Source organism: Dendrobates tinctorius, unplaced genomic scaffold (genome assembly GCF_039654945.1).
Source record: "Dendrobates tinctorius isolate UK_male_01 unplaced genomic scaffold, ASM3965494v1 ptg000021l, whole genome shotgun sequence".
Taxonomy (NCBI): Eukaryota; Metazoa; Chordata; class Amphibia; order Anura; family Dendrobatidae; genus Dendrobates; species Dendrobates tinctorius.
In genome coordinates, this window is record NW_027361689.1 from 18,666,199 (window position 1) to 18,688,734 (window position 22,536).

Here is a 22,536-nt window from a genome sequence, read left to right on the forward strand (position 1 = left end):
AAATGTATGGAAGGAACTAAAGCTCAGCAGAGCCCACATAAGCTTCAGGATTTGAGGAGTGTGTGTTGAAGAATGGGCCAAAAATTACACACGGGCAATGCATGCAGCTAGTTTCTCCATACAGGAGGCGTCTTGAAATCGGTCATTACCAACAAAGGCTTTTATACAAAGTATTAATTTTCCATAAGCGTGTTCAATACTTTTTCCCTGTGTCATCTTATTATTTACAGAGTTTATGGACATCTATGGCTTGATTGGGTTGTTAGCAACATCTGGTGAGAATTTCATGTCATTAGCACCTTTACAATTATTTACCTACAAAATTGGTGACAGATTTAATAATTTTTTTAACCACTGTATGTGTATATATTAGTGTATCTTAATTTGCAATTGGCTATGAGCAAGTGGTAGAAGAATAGCCATTAACCATTATGTCACCCATAGACTGCCCTCAGAGATTCCTGTTCTTCGCAGCAGCTTGGAGGACATTATAGTGCAGCCATGAGCTGTGCATTCAGCTCTGGGGTACTTTAAGAGACTTTGTTAAGATGCTCAGAACGATCTGTCTGCCTCTACCGTTTTCCTTCACACTTCTAAATCTATATAGAGTATAATAGGTGTAACCTGACTCCTCACTGTGCTGGTTTTATTTGTTTAAAACAAGCCTTGAACTTTGAGCCGTTTTCAGTGTGTCTGCTGATTTCAGGGGCAAAATTTGTCTTATAAGGGGAGAAAGAAGCAAACTTTAAAAGGGTGACCTTTTTATCAAATGTCCAAAAAAAATCTACTCTGAACTCATGACAGCTATAGGATCTTTTCATGTTGTCAAATAACTTTGCAGCAAGCTATTAGCAACCCCTGTACTGCTGTGAAACATCAGTTTTTTGCGACAGAACATTTGTAAAAAATAAGTCTTTAATATGTACGAGTTTTACAGAGAATTGTATAGAAAACAACATGTATAAATTTACACTGTCTAAAAAAAAAAACCCATATAGATGATTCACTGCTGCTGTGAGGGACAATTAACCCAATGACAAATAGGAATGGGCCATCCATCCAGTATAATTTCTCTGCCAGACGTCTCTGGAAAAGTCCATTTTTCACGTGGCTGTGGAGACACACGAGACTCGTCATCCGGTCCTCCTGCTGCAGGTATGAGCCTTGTGTCTGCACCAAGTCATTCATGACCATAATCTCTTATCAGCAGCTATGTCTTTGGGTGTAGCGGGGGCAGGGTAGCCATCTACTAAAGACTTACGGTATCTATTTTTTCAGGTCCGAGAGCCAAGAACACAGACATTTACAACGAGGATGTCCCTGCGCCAGTTCAGTGCTGTGGAGACGCGCCGTTCCAGTTGCATACCACTAGCCTGGACTCTCCGCAAGATCTTCTTTGATGTGAGATATTTATAAAAAAAAAAAAAAAAAAAAAAAAAAAGGCATTTCCTAGCGCTTTCAGCATCCATAAAATCCGGATGGGTCGGGCAGATTAGTGACTTGTGAATGCAGGATTTTCTTCCAAACGCATTGGTAGACAGTCGCATTGGTCTGACCCATTATATATCAGTCTGGAAAATAAAAGAAAGACACTAGAGTCAGTCATAGTATTAACATAAAACCAGAAGAGACGTTACTAGATGCCCAGTCAGGTTATTTCTCCAGATTTATGAGCCATCAGCCTGGGATTAGTTATCTAAGGATTTCCCACATTCAATATTCCTGCTATCTGCCCCAAGCAGATGTTCCCTGAGCTGCCAGTCTACCGGAGAACACATGGCTGCAGGATGTCCATGGCCGGCAAGTCACAGAGCAGATGTGATAAATCTACACCTCTGCGTCGTATTTTACTGTGTGAGGCGACTCGGGAGGACGGAGCCTGATTTATAGAGGACGACATGAGGAACGTGTGGGGTGTGAGAAGATAGCGCTATTAATCTAGCATCTTATAATCCCAAATTGCTAAAAATCTAATAGTATTCAGTGGCAGACTGCCCAGAGAACACGCTCCTGTGTTAATGTAAGAATTAAATTATAGGCTGATTCTGAATGCAGACTGAAGGTACATTCACATTGACAGTATCTCCCTCACGCGCCGCCGAGTCCCCCGTGCGCCTTATCATCCCCCGTGCGCCCCATCGGCCCAGCAGTTTCCTCTTGCTTGAGCAGTGACCTGTTAATTTGAAGTGGCTGCAGGTCCCCTGCACAGCGAGACCATGATTGGTGGTCGTGCACAGGCGGGACCCTACAGAAGTGCTACGTTTAAGTCTGCAGCATGTCAATTTAAAGTTTTCACCTATAGAATGCAATGAGAAAGTACAAACATTTTTTTTTTTTTTTTTTTAAATGAGCAACAAACAGGTTTTACAGCATTTTTGGTAAATAAAACTAATTTTAAATTACCCTAAGTCTGTCTTCTAGTCTAGTGGATTAGGAAAACACTTTTTTCCATATTTTTCACATATTTAGTATGGAGAATACACAGTGGGAAAAATATTGTGCATGATGATTTTCCGGGTCATCGGTGCCGCGACCGCCTGTGTGCGACTCAGTACATCTCTCTGGACTGGAGGGAGGGGGTCCTCCAACTCACTACTTCAGCTCTCCACAGCTATGGTGAGTTCTGGCCTTTTCTGCACGTCATTACGTAGTATAGAAATAGATTGTGCGTGGCCAACTTGTCCCATCAGTGTATTAAGAGTAAAGTTGAATTTATTAACTGCATTGAGGAGGGAAGTGGTGTGCGGGTCACCCTGGGAAATCTCTTCAAGGATGCAACTTTTTCCCCTTTAGGAGCTGCAGTAGATCCATTATGCCCATGAGGGTTTACCCCTAAGCTCAGGGGACGCCGTCTCCTACTTCATAGATAATGGCATAAATCGGGATCCTTCACCATGTGTTCCCCTTATCCCCTGTGTAGCAGACACTGACCTCTTGAGAGGAGTACTGGAAAAATTGAGGCTCGGAAACAAACTGCTCCAGCCACATCTCCTGTCACATCTCTCTGCCTTCGCCCAACAGTAGCATTAGATTTTGGCTGAGGCCAAGTCTTTGTCTCTCCTCTGCTTCTTTGACCGGGTCATTACACTGCCACGACCTGGAGATCAGCTCCCCATAGTCCAGGGACTTTAAGGAAGCAAGCGAGTCTATCGCCGGTCCATTCAGGATGGCATTTTTGCTTACGAACTTATATCCCCCAAACATTATGTCCTGTGTAGATTTTGGTTCGTTTAGCTCTTCTACACTTATTGTTGCTCCTGTAATTGTCCAAGGAAGACTCATCCGAATAGAACTCCCTTAATTCTCCATCTTCTGGGCTGGAGTCAAATGTGGTTTCTTATTTTTCTGAAGAGGTGCTGGGCATCCTGAAGAACTTTAATGATTTTTTTTTTTTTTTTTTATTTCAACCTTGATCAGGGACTTCATGCTTTCCATAAGAGAAGGGGATTCTTTCAATACAAGTTTGGCATAACTTTTTACTGCATGCAGATGACAATTTACTTTTGCATAATGTGCATCCCTTATGTTTTGGCCGGTGCCTTTCTAGGTCTGTCCTAGAATACATACAAGTAAAAACACAGGCATTAGGATAGTCTGTGTGTAGGGGATCCCCTGGACTCATCCCACCTGGCACAGGAACTACCAAGGCCAGAGGTGCTGCTTCTTCCGTAGCCTCTTGGCTGGTTACCATCACCCATCTTGGAATATTCCTCCAGCTAGGATAATTCTGCCATGAGAAGTTGAATTTGTATTCCTCCTGACAAAATTACATCCTCTGGAAGTGATCTCCCAAGTTAAGGATTATCCCCCCTCCCCAGACAGACACCAGGGAATTGTAGGTCTCCCCCTCAAGGAATTTACTGACCCCTCTCCATTTACCCTTTCAGGACATATGTATATCAGGGGAGGGTTCCCCGCTCATGTCTTATTTGGCCAAAGCAAAGTGCTGCTTCACCTTATGATTGTTGGTACAATTCTGAAAGACAACATCTGTATAAAGGACTTAGTAATACTAGAAATGAAGTCTTTTTGTCATACCCTCAGAGAAACTGGCTCCGGCTCCATCTTAACAGTCTTTGTCAACATCTCAAAGGGCTTCTCATCCGTCCTCTCCTGCTCTGTACCCAACAGGAACACCTCGATAGGTCCTTTTGTACTCTTAATATGGATTTCCACGCACTCCTAAAAAACATTTACAATGTCATCAATTTAGATACTGCGAGCATACAAATTAGGCCAAAAGTACGCAAGTCCCCGGGGTAACTGGATTTACTCGTTATTCCCATCGCTACCTGGTGCGCTAAAATCAGCAATCGGTGATGCTACCATGAGCAGAGAGCGGGCTGTAAGCGACGTCCCATATGGCACCATCGTATGAAGCCTCTTCTGCAGTTGGGTACACGAGTCCTACTCGTAGCCAAGCTCTCCCATTTCCTCAAAGTTGGCGGATGGTGCCCATACACATAAGAATGCTGCCAGCTGGGGCCCAGAGTCATTATATACACTCGATAGATACAAACCATTTCAATAGGGTTTGCAATCATTTAATGTATGAAGGGACAGTCTCTAACGTGCTCGATCCATCGATACCTCTCTGTGCCACTAGGTTCAGAACGGATTCTCCGCTCTCTACCTGGGTGCCTGTCAGGACAGGAAACATGTAACGTATGGCCGGCATTACTTTTGTTTCAGATCTGCCCAAGAGCAGTTCAAGCCTTGGATGCCGGGGGGGGGGGGGGGGTTGGGGGCTGGAATGATGCAGGTGCCAAGTGTAATGATTTATGGCAGAAATTAAATGTACATGTTGTGTGTACTCACCTCATTTGGTGTCGGCACCTCAAGCTTGGTTTCTTCTGGCGCTCTCACTACAATAATTACCTGCTCGTGGTAATCACCAATGCGGTGGAGGTCTTGATATGTGACATATGCAAATGTTTCTCAGGTTAAGGATAATTTTCTAATAAATTTATGTGCATCAAAAAAAACAAAAAACAGAATGAGGTTTCCTGGTTTTGGAAAACCCCTGTGCTTCTGCTGCAAAAGCAAGAAAAGAAACACTAAATCCCACCCTCCCCGGGTCTAGTGCAGAGTTACCGTTTTTTGTTTTTTTTTAAATCGCCTGCAGCACTGACAATGTCGACAGCTAAAAGGGGCATGTGCCATCTTCATCCGCAGAGCCCAGATATTGGCTCGAGCGTTGCAGACAAGACACTGGAGACTCATTGCTAAGGCCTGGTTCACATTGCATTAGAGCAGTCTGTTCAACGCATGCGTTAAACGGACTGCGCTAAGGCAACTCCTTTTTTTGATCGCGTTATGCTAGCGCAGATACTCCATCTACACTAGCAGTGACGGACCCTCGAGCGCTGCAGACCGCGTCCGATGGTCCTTCACAGCATGACGGCACTTCGCTAACGAATGCCGATTATGACATGCGTTAGCGATGCGCAACGTTATGGCAGTCTATGGCTGCGTAAAGCATCCGTTACATTAAGCGCAGTGCCATAACGGAATGTGAACCCAGCCTAAACCAGGGGAGGGCGAGTAAAACTCAGAGTGTTCTGTTTTTTTAAAACAAACAAAAAAAAAAAAAACAAAAAAAAAAAAGAACTGCGGTTTGTTAAAACTGGAAACGCTTCATCACCACATGTGCGATTTACTAATGTAAGGGTACCGTTACACCTAGCGATGGACCAGCGATCCCGACCAGCGATATGACGCGGTCAGGATCGCTGGTGCATCGCTAGGTGGTTGCTAGTGAGTTGCCACTCAGGCAGATCTCACCAGTGACATCGCTGGGGACGGGGATCGCTACTTACCTGTCAGACGCGGCGATCCTGCGTCCTCCCGCCCGGCTCCCCGCGTTGCTCGTCGGCGCCACAGGAAGCCCAACAGGAAGTGGCCGACGAGGAATGGTCCAGCAGCTTCTCGCGCGACCAGCGATAATCAGCGGGGGAGCGGGTCGGAGGTAAGTATCACATGCAGCGATATCGCTAGCAATATCGCTGCTACGTCACAAAATCGGTGACTTTACAGCGATATTGCTAGCGATATCGCAGTGTGTAACGGGGGCTTAAGTATTAAGGTGCAGCGGAGCTGAAGTCATAATTTGGCACACCTCACTGAGACATGAATTCATTACCTGCAGTTTACAATTGGGACTAGGTAAAACCCTGTAAGTGATCTCCATCCAGCAGACAAACACGGCTGATATAAAAAGTCACTATCCTAGGCGACCAGGACAAGTTTAGATGATACACTGCTTATTTAAATAGTCACTTTTACTAATAAAAAGTCAAGAGGAGCAAATCAGGACAGCTCTAGTTTCCATGAGCTTATCATCCTCTTCCATAACAATAGAAGGATATTTCTTGTTGGCCCCGTCCTCGGTAAGTCCGAATAACTGGTGAGCACAATCCAGGATTAGCTTATCCAGTGCCTCCTCCATGGCCGAGAGATTACTGATATCATCGCGCATCTGCTGTGTTGGGGACGCGGCAGTACCGGGATTGTTCAGATCGGACCCCCTAAAGGAATAGTACAAAAAGATGTCCGAATTAGATAAATTGCTTTCTTAAATTTCTTAAATTAAAGCTAGATGGATAAAACCCCAGGATCCAATTCATAAAGCACAGCAGTTTTCCTTGATGAGGCATGTCAGTCAGACGCTCTCGATTCATTACGCAGTGACGAGTGGCACAAATCTCACTACAGTCAGGGGGTAGTAAACTTCTGGGAGGGTTACGCTGAATGTTATAGCAGTCAGTGAGGGTCCCAGCACCCAGACCCCCATTGATTAAAAATATCTGACAGGTTTCCAACATATCAATTACCAAAAAAATATGATGGGTACCATTTCAGATCAGGGCACAACACCTGGCGTTATACGCATGTTACACCGTGTACCTGGTCATAGGCCAATACACTTATTCACAAGATCAAATACTACTCCCTAGTGGTGACATAAAGAAATGCCCTCTTACAGAGTTAATACTGAGGCATAGAATGTTACACATCAGTCAGGTACACTCTGTAGTAAAAATTATATTTCCACATGATAGACAACACCAGGTGAATAAGCCAGCGCTCTCCGGCCAGCCCCTCCATTACCAGTCTGGGTCCTGAATGCAGCATTGATCGCGTTAGTACATAGGATCAATCCCAGTAAAAGCCTTTTCTGCTGCTTTATACAAGAGGCCGCAACAGAAATGCAATTCTGTATTGTCTGCCAAAAATTAATTTATCGAGTGATTAAGCGCTCGGCCATTACTCACACCCACTGGATGAAGTTCTTGGATTTCTTCTGAATGAGTCGGATCCCGTCTAATACGTTCGTGATGTCGTACACCCTTCTCTTCCCCACCCCGAGCTGTCTGGCGACATGATGCAGGTTCACGATGCCCTCTGGAGCGGATTTAATTATGTCCATGAATCTTCGCGTTAAGTAGAAGAGTGAGGCATCAAAGCGGGCACCCGGCGACGTCAAAGACTCTGATACGGGACAAAGAAAAGCAAACAAAAAAAAGCGTCAAACAGTCACACCAAAGGCACGCAAGGCTAGAACTAATTAAAAAAAAAAAAAACACATACACCTCTCATCTATACTCATTGTTCCCCGCAGGGCTGTGGAGTCGGAGTCGTGGAGTCGGTGCTCATTTTGGTGGAGTCGGAGTTGGAGTCGGTATAAAATGGACCGACTCCGACTCCTAAAATATATAATAAATTGGGTACAGTAGTTCAATGCAGAATGTGCTGAATATTTTTTCATAGGAATTTGGGAAAGTTATGAAATGTCCTATAAATGACTGTTATATTCCTGATCTAAGGCTACATTCACACACAGAGTTTTTCCTGTGTTTTTTGAGGATACGTTTTTCAGCTGCAAAAGCAGATCATCTTTTTAAAAAACTGCATCACCTGAAAGGTTTTTGAGCTAATAGATGTTTTCAATAGCAAAAGCAGATTAGAAATCTGCTCTATCTATCCATATCTGTCTATCCATATCGTATCTGTACCAAAAAGAATGAAAACCGGGTAGTACACCAATATATATTCTGTTCTATCTAAATATCTTGATTATTGGATCATAAAAATGATTAAATGTCTGAGGTTCACATTGTACTACAATAAATTTTTCACTTAAATATAAGCAATATGTGTCGGAGTCGGTGTAAGGGAAATTGAGGAGTCGGAGTCGCAGGTTTGGCTTACCGACTCCACAGCCCTGGTTCCCCGGCTATGCCGTCTGCGTATACCAATATGTGACAGAATGGCGGGTGGTGCAGAGCTCACAGATACCAGCGCAGTCCTATGATAGGAGCCACCAGTCTAACAAGCAGGGGTGTGGAGTCGGAATTGGAGCTGGTATAAAAAGGAATAATACATTGGGTACGGCAGTACAATGAAGGGTATGCTGTAAATGTTTTAAGAAGAATTTTGGAAAGTTATAAAATGTTCTGTTCCTGATCTGGGTTTTTAGTTTAGATGAATCTGTGCTGCACTTTATGGACATGCTCAGTAGAGACCAGTGCTGTGGGGTCATAGATGAGATGAATCTGTGCTGCACTTTATGCACATGCTCAGCAGTGACCAGTGCTGTGGGGTCATAGAGGAGATGAATCTGTGCTGCACTTTATGTCCATGCTCAGTAGTGACCAGTGCTGTGGGGTCAGAGATGAGATGGAATCTGTGCTGCACTTTATGCACATGCTCAGTAGTGACCAGGGCTGTGGGGTCAGAGATTAGATGAATCTGTGCTGCACTTTATGCACATGATCAGTAGTGACCAGGGCTGTGGGGTCATAGATGAGATGAATCTGTGCTGCACTTTATGTACATGCTCAGTAGTGACCAGTGCAGTGGGGTCATAGATGAGATGAATCTCTGCTGCACTTTATGTACATGCTCAGTAGTGACCAGTGCTGTGGGGTCAGAGATGAGATGAATCTGTGCTGCACTTTATGTACATGCTCAGTAGTGACCAGTGCTGTGGGGTCATAGAGGAGAAGAATCTGTGCTGCACATTATGTCCATGCTCAGTAGTGACCAGTGCTGTGGGGTCAGAGATTAGATGAATCTGTGCTGCACTTTATGCACATGCTCAGTAGTGACCAGGGCTGTGGGGTCATAGATGAGATGAATCTGTGCTGCACTTTATGTACATGCTCAGTAGTGACCAGTGCTGAGGGGTCAGAGATGAGATGAATCTGTGCTGCACTTTATATACATGCTCAGTAGTGACCAGTGCTGTGGAGTCGTAGATGAGATGAATCTGTGCTGCACTTTATGCACATGCTTAGTAGTGACCAGTGCTCTGGAGTCAGAGATTAGATGAATCTGTGCTGTACTTTATGCACATGCTCAGTAGTGACCAGTGCTGTGGGGTCAGAGATGAGATGAATCTGTGCTGCACTTTATATACATGCTCAGTAGTGACCAGTGCTGTGGAGTCGTAGATGAGATGAATCTGTGCTGCACTTTATGCACATGCTTAGTAGTGACCAGTGCTCTGGAGTCAGAGATTAGATGAATCTGTGCTGTACTTTATGCACATGCTCAGTAGTAACCAGTGCTGTGGGGTCAGAGATGAGATGAATCTGTGCTGCACTTTATGCACATGCTCAGTAGTGACCAGTGCTGTGGGGTCAGAGATTAGATGAATCTGTGCTGCACTTTATGCACATGCTCAGTAGTGACCAGTGCTGTGGGGTCAGAGATGAGATGAATCTGTGCTGCACTTTATGCACATGCTCAGTAGTGACCAGTGCTGTGGAGTCGTAGATGAGATGAATCTGTGCTGCACTTTATGCACATGCTCAGTAGTGACCAGTGTTGTGGAGTCGTAGATGAGATGAATCTGTGCTGCACTTTATGCACATGCTCAGTAGTGACCAGTGCTGTGGAGTCGTAGATGAGATGAATCTGTGCTGCACTTTATGCACATGCTCAGTAGTGACCAGTGCTGTGGGGTCACAGATGAGATGAATCTGTGCTGCACTTTATGCATATGCTCAGTAGTGACCAGGGATGTGGTTTCAGAGATTAGATGAATCTGTGCTGCACTTTATGCATATGCTCAGTAGTGACCAGGGATGTGGTGTCAGAGATTAGATGAATCTGTGCTGCACTTTATTCACATGCTCAGTAGTGACCAGTGCTGTGGGGTCAGAGAGGAGATTAATCTGTGCTGCACTTTATGCACATGCTCAGTAGTGACCAGTGCTGTGGGGTCAGAGATTAGATGAATCTGTGCTGCACTTTATGCACATGCTCAGTAGTGACCAGTGCTGTGGGGTCAGAGAGGAGATGAATCTGTGCTGCACTTTATGTACAGGCTCCGTAGTGACCAGTGCCCTGGGGTCAGAGATTAGATGAATCTGTGCTGCACTTTATGCACATGCTCTGTAGTGACCAGTGCTGTGGGGTCATAGACGAGATGAATCTGTGCTGCACTTTATGTACATGCTCAGTAGTGACCAGTGCTGTGGGGTCAGAGATGAGATGAATCTGTGCTGCACTTTATGTACATGCTCAGTAGTGACCAGTGCTGTGGAGTCGTAGATGAGATGAATCTGTGGAGCACTTTATGCACATGCTCAGTAGTGACCAGTGCTGTGGGGTCAGAGATGAGATGAATCTGTGCTGCACTTTATGTACATGCTCAGTAGTGACCAGTGCTGTGGGGTCATAGATGAGATGAATCTGTGCTGCACTTTATGTACATGCTCAGTAGTGACCAGTGCTGTGGGGTCAGAGATGAGATGAATCTGTGCTGCACTTTATGTACATGCTCAGTAGTGACCAGTGCTGTGGAGTCGTAGATGAGATGAATCTGTGGAGCACTTTATGCACATGCTCAGTACTGACCAGTGCTCTGGGGTCAGAGCCAGGGAAATTGAGGAGTCTGTAGTTTGGCTTACAGACCCCACAGCCCTGGTGACAAGTCTGTTTATGACATTTCTTCACTCCTAAATCTTTCATCACCAGTGAGTGAAATTACTGAGAAGTGGAAGGAGCTGCAGTAACTCAGCCCCAAAGTGGAGACCCCGTAATGTTACAGAGCGGGGGGGGGGGATCTGAGAGATGAGGACCGGAGAGCAGAAGAGTCACGAACACTCTGCTGACCCCAGTACTGCAGAGTCCAGACCTCCTCTAGTATTATCAGCACAAACACTGCGCCCCCCCCGGGAGCTCCATGCACATTTTCATGCTGTCATTCTCCTGCCAAGGCAGCTTTCATCTTTTGTAGTGTACCGCTCATTTCCATGGAGCTCAGACACTAGTGCTTGATTTACATACTGCACACAGTGTTAGCTTCATTCTTTGGATCAGTACGAACATGGTGATATAGAATGTATATAGCTTTATAACTTCGAGGTATACTGCTTGTCGAAAAATCATTTGTTTCACCGCATGGATCTACAATTCTTCATCAATGGAGCTGTACGAGAGCTTATATTTTGCGCGATAAGTAGTGATGAGTGCAAGTGCACGCTATTCGAGTTTGCACGTGACAGTCGAGTCCCCGGCCCAGCGTGTTTTGCAGCTGTTAGACAGCAAAAAAAGTGGGGATTGCCTGCAATAAACCAGCAATGCCAGCATGTTTTCTTGGCTGTAAGAGCTGCGAAACGGGGACTCGAGCACCCGCAATACTCTGTGCGTACCATAGCACCCGGTGTAAGCTCAAGTAGCAAGCACTTTCACTCATCAATAGTGACAAGATATTTTCAGCGGTACATATACTTGGTGCAATTAACTGGGATGATATCCTGAGACATAAAAATACACAAAGAAAATGGGAGACGTTTATTAGCATCCTGAATAGTACCTGTGCACAATATATACCGTATGGGAATAAACATGCGAGAAATAGGAGGAAACCACTATGGCTAAATAGAGCTGTAAGGGGTGCAATAAGTGACAAAAATAAAGCATTTAGAGAATTAAAGCAAGTAGGTAGTGATGAGACATTAACTAAATACAGAAGATTAAAGAAATTCTGTAAAAAGCAAATCAAGACAGCAAAGATTGAGACAGAGAGACTCATTGCCAGAGAAAGTAAAAATAATCCCAAAATATTCTTTAACTACATAAATAGTAAGAAACTAAAAAATGATAGTGTTGGTCCCCTTAAAAATAGTCTGGGTGAAATGGTGGATGAGGATGAGGAAAAAGCCAATATGCTAAATGACTTTTTTTCAACAGTATTTACACAAGAAAATCCCATGACGGATAACATGATCAGGGATAAAAATTCTCCATTAAATGTCACCTGCTTAACTCAGCAGGAAGTACGGCGGCATCTACAAATCACTAAAATTGACAAATCCCCGGCCCGGATGGGATACACCCCCGAGTACTGCAGGAATTAAGCACAGTCATAGACCATTATTTTTAACCCCTTCACCCCCAAGGGTGGTTTGCACGTTCATGACCGGGCCAATTTTTACAATTCTGACCACTGTACCTTTATGAGGTCATAACTCTGGAACGCTTCCATGGATCCCGGTGATTCTGACACTGTTTTCTCGTGACATATTGTACTTCATGTTAGTGGTAAAATTTCATTGAAATAACTTGCGTTTATTTGTGAAAAAAACGGAAATTTGGCAAAAATTTTGAAAATTTCGCAATTTTCCAACTTTGAATTTTTATGCCCTTAAATCACAGAGATACGGCACACAAAAAACTTGATAACTAACATTTCCCACATGTTTACTTTACATCAGCACAATTTTGGAACCAAAATTTTTTTTTGTTAGGAAGTTATAAGGGTTAAAAGTTGACCAGCGATTTCTCATTTTTACAACACCATTTTATTTTTAGGACCACATCACATTTGAAGCCACTTTGAGGGGTCTATATGATAGAAAATACCCAAAAGTGACACCATTCTAAAAACTGCACCCCGTAAGGTGCTCAAAACCACATTCAAGAAGTTTATTAACTCTTTAGGTGCATCACAGGAATTTTGTTGAATATTTTAAAAAAAAAATGAACATCTAACTTTTTTTCACAAAAAAAATACTTCATGTTCAATTTTTTTTATTTTACCAAGGGTAACAGGAGAAATTGGACTGCAAAACTTATTGTGCAATTTGTCCTGAGTACGCCGATACCTGATTTGTGGGGGGGAACGACTGTTTCGTCGCATGGCAGAGCTCAGAATGGAAGGAGCGCCGTTTGACGTTTTCAATGCAAAATTGGCTGGAATTCAGATCGGACGCCATGTCACGTTTGGAGAGTCCCTGATGTACCTAAACAGTGGACAGTGGAAACCCCCTACAAGTGACCCCATTTTGGAAACTAGACCCCCCAAGGAACTTATCTAGATATGTGGTGAGAACTTTGAACCCACAAGGGCTTTACAGAAGTTTATAACGTACAGCGGTACAATTAAAAAATCATATTTTTTCCACAAAAATGATCTTTTCGCCCCAATTTTTATTTTCCCAAGGGTAACAGGACCCTAAAAGTTATTGTGCAATTTGTCCTGAGCACGCTGATACCCCACATATGGGGGTAAACCACTATTTGGGCTCATGGCAGAGCTTGGAAGGGAAGCAGCGCCATTTGACGTTTTTGGCTGGAATTGAGATCAGACACCATGTCGCGATTGGAAAACCCCTGATGTACCAAAACAGTGGAAACCCCCCACAATTGACACCATTTTGGAAACTAGACCCCCTAAGGAACTTATCTAGATGTGTGGTGAGAACTTTGAACCCCCAAGGGCTTCACAGACGTTTATAACGCCCGGGCGTGAAAATAAAAAATTTGTATTTTTTCCACAAACATGATCAATTAGTCCCCAATTTTTTTTTATTTTCCCAAGGGTAACAGGAGAAATTGAACCCCAAAAGTTGTTGTCCAATTTGTCCTGAGTACGCTGACACCCCATATGTGGGAGAAAACTACTGTATGGACACACGTCAGGGCTCGGAAGGGAAGTAGTGACGTTTTGGAATGCAGACTTTGATGGAATGGTCTGCGGGTGTCATGTTGCCTTTGGAGAGCCCCTGATGTACCTAAACTATTGAAACTCCCCACAAGTGACCCCATTTTGGACACTAGACCCCCCACGGAACTTATCTAGATGTGTGGTGAGCACTTTGAACCCCCAAGTGCTTCACAGAAGTTTATAAAGCTCGGACGTGAAAATAAAAAAATCATTTTTTTCCACAAAAATGATATTTTTACCCCCAATTTTTATTTTCCTAAGGGTAACAGGAGAAATTGGACCCCAAAAATTGTTTTGCAATTTGTCCTGAGTAGGCTGATACCCTACATGTGGGGGTAAAACACTGTTTGGGCGCATGGCAGAGCTTGGAAGGGAAGGAGCACCATTTGACTGTTTCAACTCAGAATTGGCTGGAATTGAGATCAGACGCAATGTTGCATTTGGAGAGCACCTGATGTGCCCAAACAGTGGAAACCCCCAATTCTAACTCCAACCCGAACCCCAACACACCCCTAACCCTAATCTCAGCCCTAACCCTACCCCTAGCCCTAACCCTAGACCTAACCCTAATGGAAATACATTTTTTTTATTTTATTATTTTTCCCTAACTAAGGGGGTGATAACGGGGGGTTTGATTTACTATTAATGGCGGTTTTTATGTTTGGCAGCTGTCACATGCTAAAAGACGCTTTTTATTGTAAAAATAGTTTTTGCATCACCACATATTGAGAGCTATAATTTTTCTGTATTTTGACCCACCGAGTCATGTGAGGTCTTATTTTTTGCGGGAAGAGTTGACGTTTTTATTGGTACCATTTTCGGGCACGTGACATTTTTTGATCGCTTTTTATGCCGATTTTTGGGACGCAGAATGAACAAAAACCAGCGTTTCATGAATTTCTTTTGGGGGAGTGCGTTTACACCGTTCCACGTGCGGTAAAATTGATAAAGCGGTTTTATTCTTCGTGTCAGTACGGTTACAGCGATACCTCATTTAGGTCGTTTTTTTATGTTTTGTCGGTTTTATGCAATGAAAACTATTTTATATAAAAAATAATTATTTTTGCATCGCTTTATTCTGCGAGCTTTAACTTTTATTTTTTCGCTGATGATGCTGTGTGGCGGCTCGTTTTTTGCGGGACAAGATGACGTTTTCAGCGGTACCATGGATATTTATATGCGTCTTTGATCGCGCGTTATTACACTTTTTGTTTGGCGGTATGATAAATCATTTTTTGCTTCCTTTTTTATTTTTATTTAAGGGGTTCGCTAAAGGGGTTAACTAATGGGACAGTTTTATAGGGCGGGTCGTTACGGACGCGGCGATACCTAATATGTGAACTTTTATTGTTTTGTTTTTTTTTATTTCCAAAAAATGGATTTGGGGGAATATTTTTTTTTTTTCTAATTTATTTGGCGATTTTTTTTTTTAATTGTTTTAACACTTTTTTTTTTTTTTTTTAACTTTATTAAATAGTCCCAGGTGGGACATTACTGTCCTGTGACAGATTGCTGATCTGTCACATCACAGATCACTGTGACAGATCAGCAATCTGTTACAGGCATTGAAGAAGACTTCCTCTTGCCTGCGCTTTGCAGGCACTGAGGAAGCCAGCTTCCTGCAGGCCCCCATCGCCATCTTGGATTCGGGGGCCTGCAGGAAAGGAGCCCCCCGCAGCAGCGCTGCACATTGCACTGCCGTGGGGGCTCTGGGAAGCACGGAGGGAGCCCCCTTCCCTGCCGATGCTTCCCTTTAACCCCTGGTACACCGCGATCGTGCTTGATTGCGGTGTGCAAGGGGTTAACGTGTCGGGGGCGGTCCGTGACCGCCCCTGACACATTGTGACGGGTGTCAGCTGTGATAATCAGCTGACACCCGGCCGCGATCAGCGGCGCTTACCACGTGGGCGCCGCTGATCGCGGTAGACGTACTATCCCGTCCATGGGCATAGGGGCCCGGGTCCCATGGACGGGATAGTACGTCTGATGTCAGAAAGGGGTTAATCTTTAAAGATTCCATAATAATAGGGTCTGAACCAGTCCCTTTTAAATATGGAATCTTAAAGATGGTGTATGGCAAATGTGGTGCCAATATTCAAAAAGGAGACTAAAACTGAACTTGGAAATTATAGGCCAGTAAGTTTATCTTCAACTGTGGGTAAAATCCTGGAGGGTTTTCTAGGAGATACTATACTGGAGTATCTAGAGAAGAATAACCTCATGACCCAATATCAACATGGGTTTACGAGGGACCTTTCCAGTCAGACTAATCTGATAAGCTTTTACAAAGAGGTAAGTTCCGGACTGGACCAAGGGAATGCAGTGGACGTGGTGTACATGGACTTTTCAAAAGCTTTTGATACGGTGCCACACAAAAGGTTGATACATAAAATGAGAACAATGGGGATAGGGGAAAATATGTGTAGGTGGGTTAAGAGCTGGCTCAGGGATAGGAAACAAAGGGTGGTTATTAATGGAGCATACTCGGACTGGGTCACGGTTAGCAGTGGGGTACCACAGGGGTCAGTTTTGGGCCCTCTTCTTTTTAACATATTTATTAATGACCTTGTAGGGGGCATAGAGAGTAGAATTTCAATATTCGCAGATCATGACACTAAACTCTGCAGGGTAATCAATACAGAGGAGGACAATTTTATATTACAGAAGGATTTATGTAAACTAGAAGCTTGGGCTGATAAATGGCAAATGAGCTTTAATGGGGATAAATGTAAGGTCATGCACTTGGGTAGAACGAATAAGATGTATAATTATGTGCTTAATTATAAAGCACTGGGCAAAACAGTCACTGAAAAAGACCTGGGTGTATGGGTGGACAACAAACTCACATTTAGTGGCCAGTGTCAGGCAGCTGCTGCAAAGGCAAATAAAATAATGGGATGCATTAAAAGAGGCATAGATGCTCATGAGGAGAACATAATTTTACCTCTATATAAGTCACTAATTCGACCACACTTAGAATACTGCGTACAGTTTTGGTCTCCGGTGTATAAGAAAGACATAGCTGAACTGGAGGGGGGCAGAGAAGAGCGACCAAGGTTATTAGGGAACTGCGGGATCTGCAATACCAAGACAGGTTATTACACTTGGGGTTAGTTTGGAAAATCGAAAGCTTAGGGGTGATCTTATTACAGTGTATAAATATATGCGGGGACAATACAAAGACCTTTCTAATGATCTTTTTACTCTTAGACCTGTGACGGGGACAAGGGGGCATCCTCTACGTCTGGAGGAAAGAAGGTTTAAGCATACTCACAGACGCGGATTCTTTACTGTAAGAGCAGTGAGACTATGGAACTCTCTGCCGTATAATGTTGTAATGAGTGATTCCCTAATAAAATTTAAGAGGGGACTGGATGCCTTTCTTGAAAAGTATAATATTACAGGGTATATACACTAGTTTCCTTAACCCCTTTCTGACATCAGACGTACTATCCCGTCCATGGGACCCGGGCCCCTATGCCCATGGACGGGATAGTACGTCTACCGCGATCAGCGGCGCCCACGTGGTGAGCGCCGCTGATCGCGGCCGGGTGTCAGCTGATTATCACAGCTGACACCCGGCACAATGTGTCAGGGGCGGTCACGGACCGCCCCCGACACGTTAACCCCTTGCACACCGCGATCAAACACGATCGCGGCGTACCGGGGGTTAAAGGGAAGCATCGGCAGGGAAGGGGGCTCCCTCCGTGCTTCCCGGAGCCCCCCACGGCAGCGCAATGTGCAGCGCTGCTGCGGGGGGCTCCTTTCCTGCAGGCCCCCGAATCCAAGATGGCGACGGGGGCCTTCGGGGGCCTGCAGGAAGCTGGCTTCCTCAGTGCCTGCAAAGCGCAGGCAAGAGGAAGTCTTCTTCAATGCCTGTGACAGATTGCTGATCTGTCACAGTGATCTGTGATGTGACAGATCAGCGATCTGTCACAGGACAGTGATGTCCCACCTGGGACTATGTAATAAAGTAAAAAAAAAAATAAAAAAAAGTGTAAAAATAATTTAAAAAAAAAAAACCGCCAAATAAATTAGAAAAAAAAAAAAAAAAAAATATTCCCCCAAATAAATCTATTTTTTGGAAATAAAAAAAAAAACAATAAAAGTACACATATTAGGTATCGCCGCGTCCGTAACGACCCGCCCTATAAAACTGTCCCATTAGTTAACCCCTTTAGCGAACCCCATAAAAAATAAAAATAAAAAACGAAGCAAAAAATAATGATTTATTATCATACCGCCAAACAAAAAGTGTAATAACGCGCGATCAAAAAGACGCATATAAATATCCATGGTACCGCTGAAAACGTCATCTTGTCCCGCAAAAAACGAGCCGCCACACAGCATCATCAGCGAAAAAATAAAAAAGTTATAACTCGCAGAATAAAGCGATGCAAAAAAGGGAATTAGACCTACCGGTAATTCTGTTTCCTGTAGTCCCTCAGGACAGCACCATGGAGGACGTCCTTCCTTGCCCTATAGTGGGACAGGATCAGAGAGAGGTTAAAAGGCCCCTCCCACCTCCACCCTCCAGTGTTTTTTCAAAGTACCACCGAGGATGGATGGAAATGGTCTAAACACGCCCTTACAAACGCGTCTGTAAGACCCTTTAGCGGCTCCATCCCAATCTCGAGCCACGATGACCTGATGGATGAACAATCTGCCGATCGATTCCATGCAAGCCTAAAGACAAACATAAGGGAGGGAACTAAGGGTGCTGTCCTGAGGGACTACAGGAAACAGAATTACCGGTAGGTCTAATTCCCTTTTTCCCTTACGTCCCTCCGGACAGCACCATGGAGAATACCAAAGCAAAGGTCTCAGGGTGGGTACAGAAGCCCCCAGATCAAAGTTCTAGGTAAGAACCAGGCTAGATCCAGATATTGTCTATAAGATGAGAAGAAATATAGATATCGAAAGGGATCTACAAAGGTAATCACCGCAGTGAGTGTCTGATATATGTCTATAATGGCCAATTTCAGTATGAATGTGGCAACAAGATTTGCAGTGGAACAACCTGTTGCACCCCAATACCACTAATGAGCCGCAGTGAATTACAGTTATTGTGATAGATACTTATGAACACCGCAGTCACAGAAATAGGATTAAAACCTTATTGCCCAGCAAAAGGTATGGTGATAACCACAGCCATAATACAAAGAGGACTGTACAGACCGTTAATTCGCTGTATGTGCTTATAACACAGGATAGTTCCTTCGTCGGTCCTCCTGGGCTCGGCTTAAATCTTGGCTAGAGACCACCTTACCATACTACAAGGAAACCTGCAGGCCAGAGACCCTGCTCCGCTGGCAGATCAGCGCAATAACAGTACATGGAAAATAGCAGAGTATTGAGACGTCTGTACCCTACTCATCCAGGAGGTCCTGTGTATTCTGAATCCTTTACATGTCTAAACCTCAAGAAAGGGTTGGCTATTATTTAAGACTAAGGAAATACTCCATCTGGCAGGTAACCTCTCCTGCCACTTACCAACATTGGCTTTTCATTAGAAGCATTGAAAGGGAAATGTGGATCCTCACGCCTGTTTTACTGATGTTAGACACGGGAGTCTGGACTTTGGAACTGAGGAGAGTAAGTGTGTGTGCGCTTCTATACAAGTCATTAGCCCAGACACTGTAAATGTGTCAACTTATTCATATGTTATATCCTAAAAGGCAATCTTCTTAGAGATATTTATACCCCTGACTGCTATGGTGCGAGGAACCACACTCTTTAACTAGAGGGAAGTAGGTTTCCTCCCATCGCAGAGGGGATTGACTACTGCGAGGCAGATGGGACTATGGGTTCTCGACTGCAAGAGTCATGGATACCGCTTCTTTACCTTAGGAGCCCTGACTCCTGTAAGAGCAGCGAGTATGGGATCCTCTAGCACCTGATGCAGGGCTGCTGAACCGCCACCAGGTACAAAAAGTAGTGATGCCACCCCTGGTAAACATAATACAACTGATTTATAGGACAAGAATCTGCCTAACGGGTCTCTATCAAGGAAACCAGTCCGACTGCTCTATGTGGAGTCGGGAAGAATTATTTTCTCCCACCTTATGGGATTTTCTGCACCCAGGCTATGTCCACTTAAAGGATGAACCCCAAAGACGTATGTCTCGCTTTAAAAGTTAACTATGAGAGGGACCTGCCTTTAGCCCTCAAGACAGTAACTCACTTTAGAGTTCTGTTCCAAATAGAAGAAATGCTAAGTTACTAGGCCAATTCAAGCATAACTGTTCGTCTGGCTAAGTCCAGCTGCCAAGAATGAAGCAACCGAAACTGGGTCTAGGCCCGAAACACAAAGACCAGAGTTGGGGCCTGAGACAAAATGTGAAGTGGTAGGTCAACCATACAAGGTGTGGCCCACAAAAATGCCCAAGTCAGAAGGTCTAAGCCAGAGGCCCAAAGCCACAGCACCCGAGGTATTATGAAGCACAGAGGTATTAGGACCCATAAATGACCCCCTGAGGCGCAGGGGTACCAAAGCCTTATGACGCCATATGATGCACAGAAGCCTTATGCTGTACAGAAGCGCCATGACGCAATATGATGTGCCAAGACACTATGGGGCGCTATGAAGCAATATGATGCATAGAGCCACTATGAAGGCTTATGATGCAATATGATGCACCAAGGGACCATGAAGCTATATGATGCAGTATGACGCACAGACACTATAGAGCTCTATGTTGCAGCACAAAGGCACTATGAAGCCACATAGTGGAATACGCTGCAGAGGTCCCATGATGCCGCATGGTGAACAGAGGCACTATGCAGCCCCCTTATGCAGTCTGATGCACAAGGGAACTATGAAGCCACATGATGTACAAAGGCACTATGAAGCCATATGATGACGTATGATGTACCAAAGTACTATGACGCCATATGATGCACAGAGGTACTATGAAGCACAATGATGCAACCTGAAGCGCAATGATGCAATATGAGGCACACTGGTGCAATATGATGCACAATGATACAATATGATGCACAATGATACAATATGATGCACAATGATACAATATGATGCACAATGATACAATATGATGCACAATGATACAATATGATGCACAATGATACAATATGATGCACAATGATACAATATGATGCACAATGATGCAATATGATGCACAGTGATGCAATATGATGCACAGTGATGCAATATGATGCACAGTGATGCCATATGATGCACAGTGATGCCATATGAAGCACAGTGATGCCATATGAAGCACAATGATGCGATATGATGCAATATGAAGCACAATGATGCAATATGAAGCACAATGATGCAATATGAAGCACAATGATGCAATATGAAGCACAATGATGAAATATGAAGCACAATGATGAAATATGATGCAATATGAGGCACAATGATGCAATATGAGGCACAATGATGCAATATGAGGCACAATGATGCAATATGAAGCACAATGATGCAATATGAAGCACAATGATGCAATATGAAGCACAATGATGCAATATGAAGCACAATGATGAAATATGATGCAATATGAGGCACAATGATGCAATATGAGGCACAATGATGCAATATGAGGCACAACGATGCAATATGAGGCACAACGATGCAATATGAGGCACAATGATGCAATATGAAGCACAATGATGCAATATGAAGCACAATGATGAAATATGATGCAATATGAGGCACAATGATGCAATATGAGGCACAATGATGCAATATGAGGCACAATGATGCAATATGAGGCACAATGATGCACGGCTGTCGTATGGTGCACGGCGGCAACATATCATGCACGGCAGCAGTGTATCGTGCCCAGCGGCCGTGTATCGTGCCCAGCGGCCGTGTATCGTGCCCAGCGGCCGTGTATCGTGCCCAGCGGCCGTGTATCGTGCCCAGCGGCCGTGTATCGTGCCCAGCGGCCGTGTATCGTGCCCAGCGGCCGTGTATCGTGCCCAGCGGCCGTGTATCGTGCACAGCGGCCATATGTCGTGCACAGCGGCCATATGTCGTGCACAGCGGCCATATGTCGTGCACAGCGGCCATATGTCGTGCACAGCGGCCATATGTCGTGCACAGCGGTACGATGTTCAGCGGCGATACGATGCACAGAGACAAAACGATGCCCCTATGATGTACAGTGCCTACAAGTAGTATTCAACCCCCTGCAGATTTAGCAGGTTTACACATTCGGAATTAACTTGGCATTGTGACATTTGGACTGTAGATCAGCCTGGAAGTGTGAAATGCACTGCAGCAAAAAAGAATGTTATTTCTTTGTTTAATTTTTTTTTAAATTGTGAAAAGTTTATTCAGAGGGTCATTTATTATTCAACCCCTCAAACCACCAGAATTCTGTTTGGTTCCCCTAAAGTATTAAGAAGTATTTCAGGCACAAAGAACAATGAGCTTCACATGTTTGGATTAATTATCTCTTTTTCCAGCCTTTTCTGACTATTTAAGACCCTCCCCAAACTTGTGAACAGCACTCATACATGGTCAACATGGGAAAGACAAAGGAGCATTCCAAGGCCATCAGAGACAAGATCGTGGAGGGTCACAAGGCTGGCAAGGGGTACAAAAC

The 22,536-nt window shown here is 44.2% G+C and overlaps 1 protein-coding gene across 2 annotated transcripts in view; it reads right to left on the reverse strand.

The window, feature by feature from the left end:
• Positions 1 to 897: 897 nt before the first annotated feature.
• The window catches only part of E2F6 (E2F transcription factor 6), a 42,316-nt gene continuing 20,677 nt past the window's right edge, over positions 898 to 22,536 (reverse strand). For both annotated transcript variants that reach the window (XM_073568235.1, XM_073568236.1), the window contains exons 3-7: positions 7,275 to 7,491; positions 6,367 to 6,527; positions 4,819 to 4,931; positions 4,039 to 4,182; positions 898 to 1,571 (exon numbers count right to left, since the gene is read on the reverse strand). In XM_073568235.1, the coding sequence (XP_073424336.1) occupies positions 1,560 to 1,571; positions 4,039 to 4,182; positions 4,819 to 4,931; positions 6,367 to 6,527; positions 7,275 to 7,491 (647 nt within the window). In that variant the 3' untranslated portion in view covers positions 898 to 1,559. The remainder of the gene's footprint in view (positions 1,572 to 4,038; positions 4,183 to 4,818; positions 4,932 to 6,366; positions 6,528 to 7,274; positions 7,492 to 22,536) is intronic.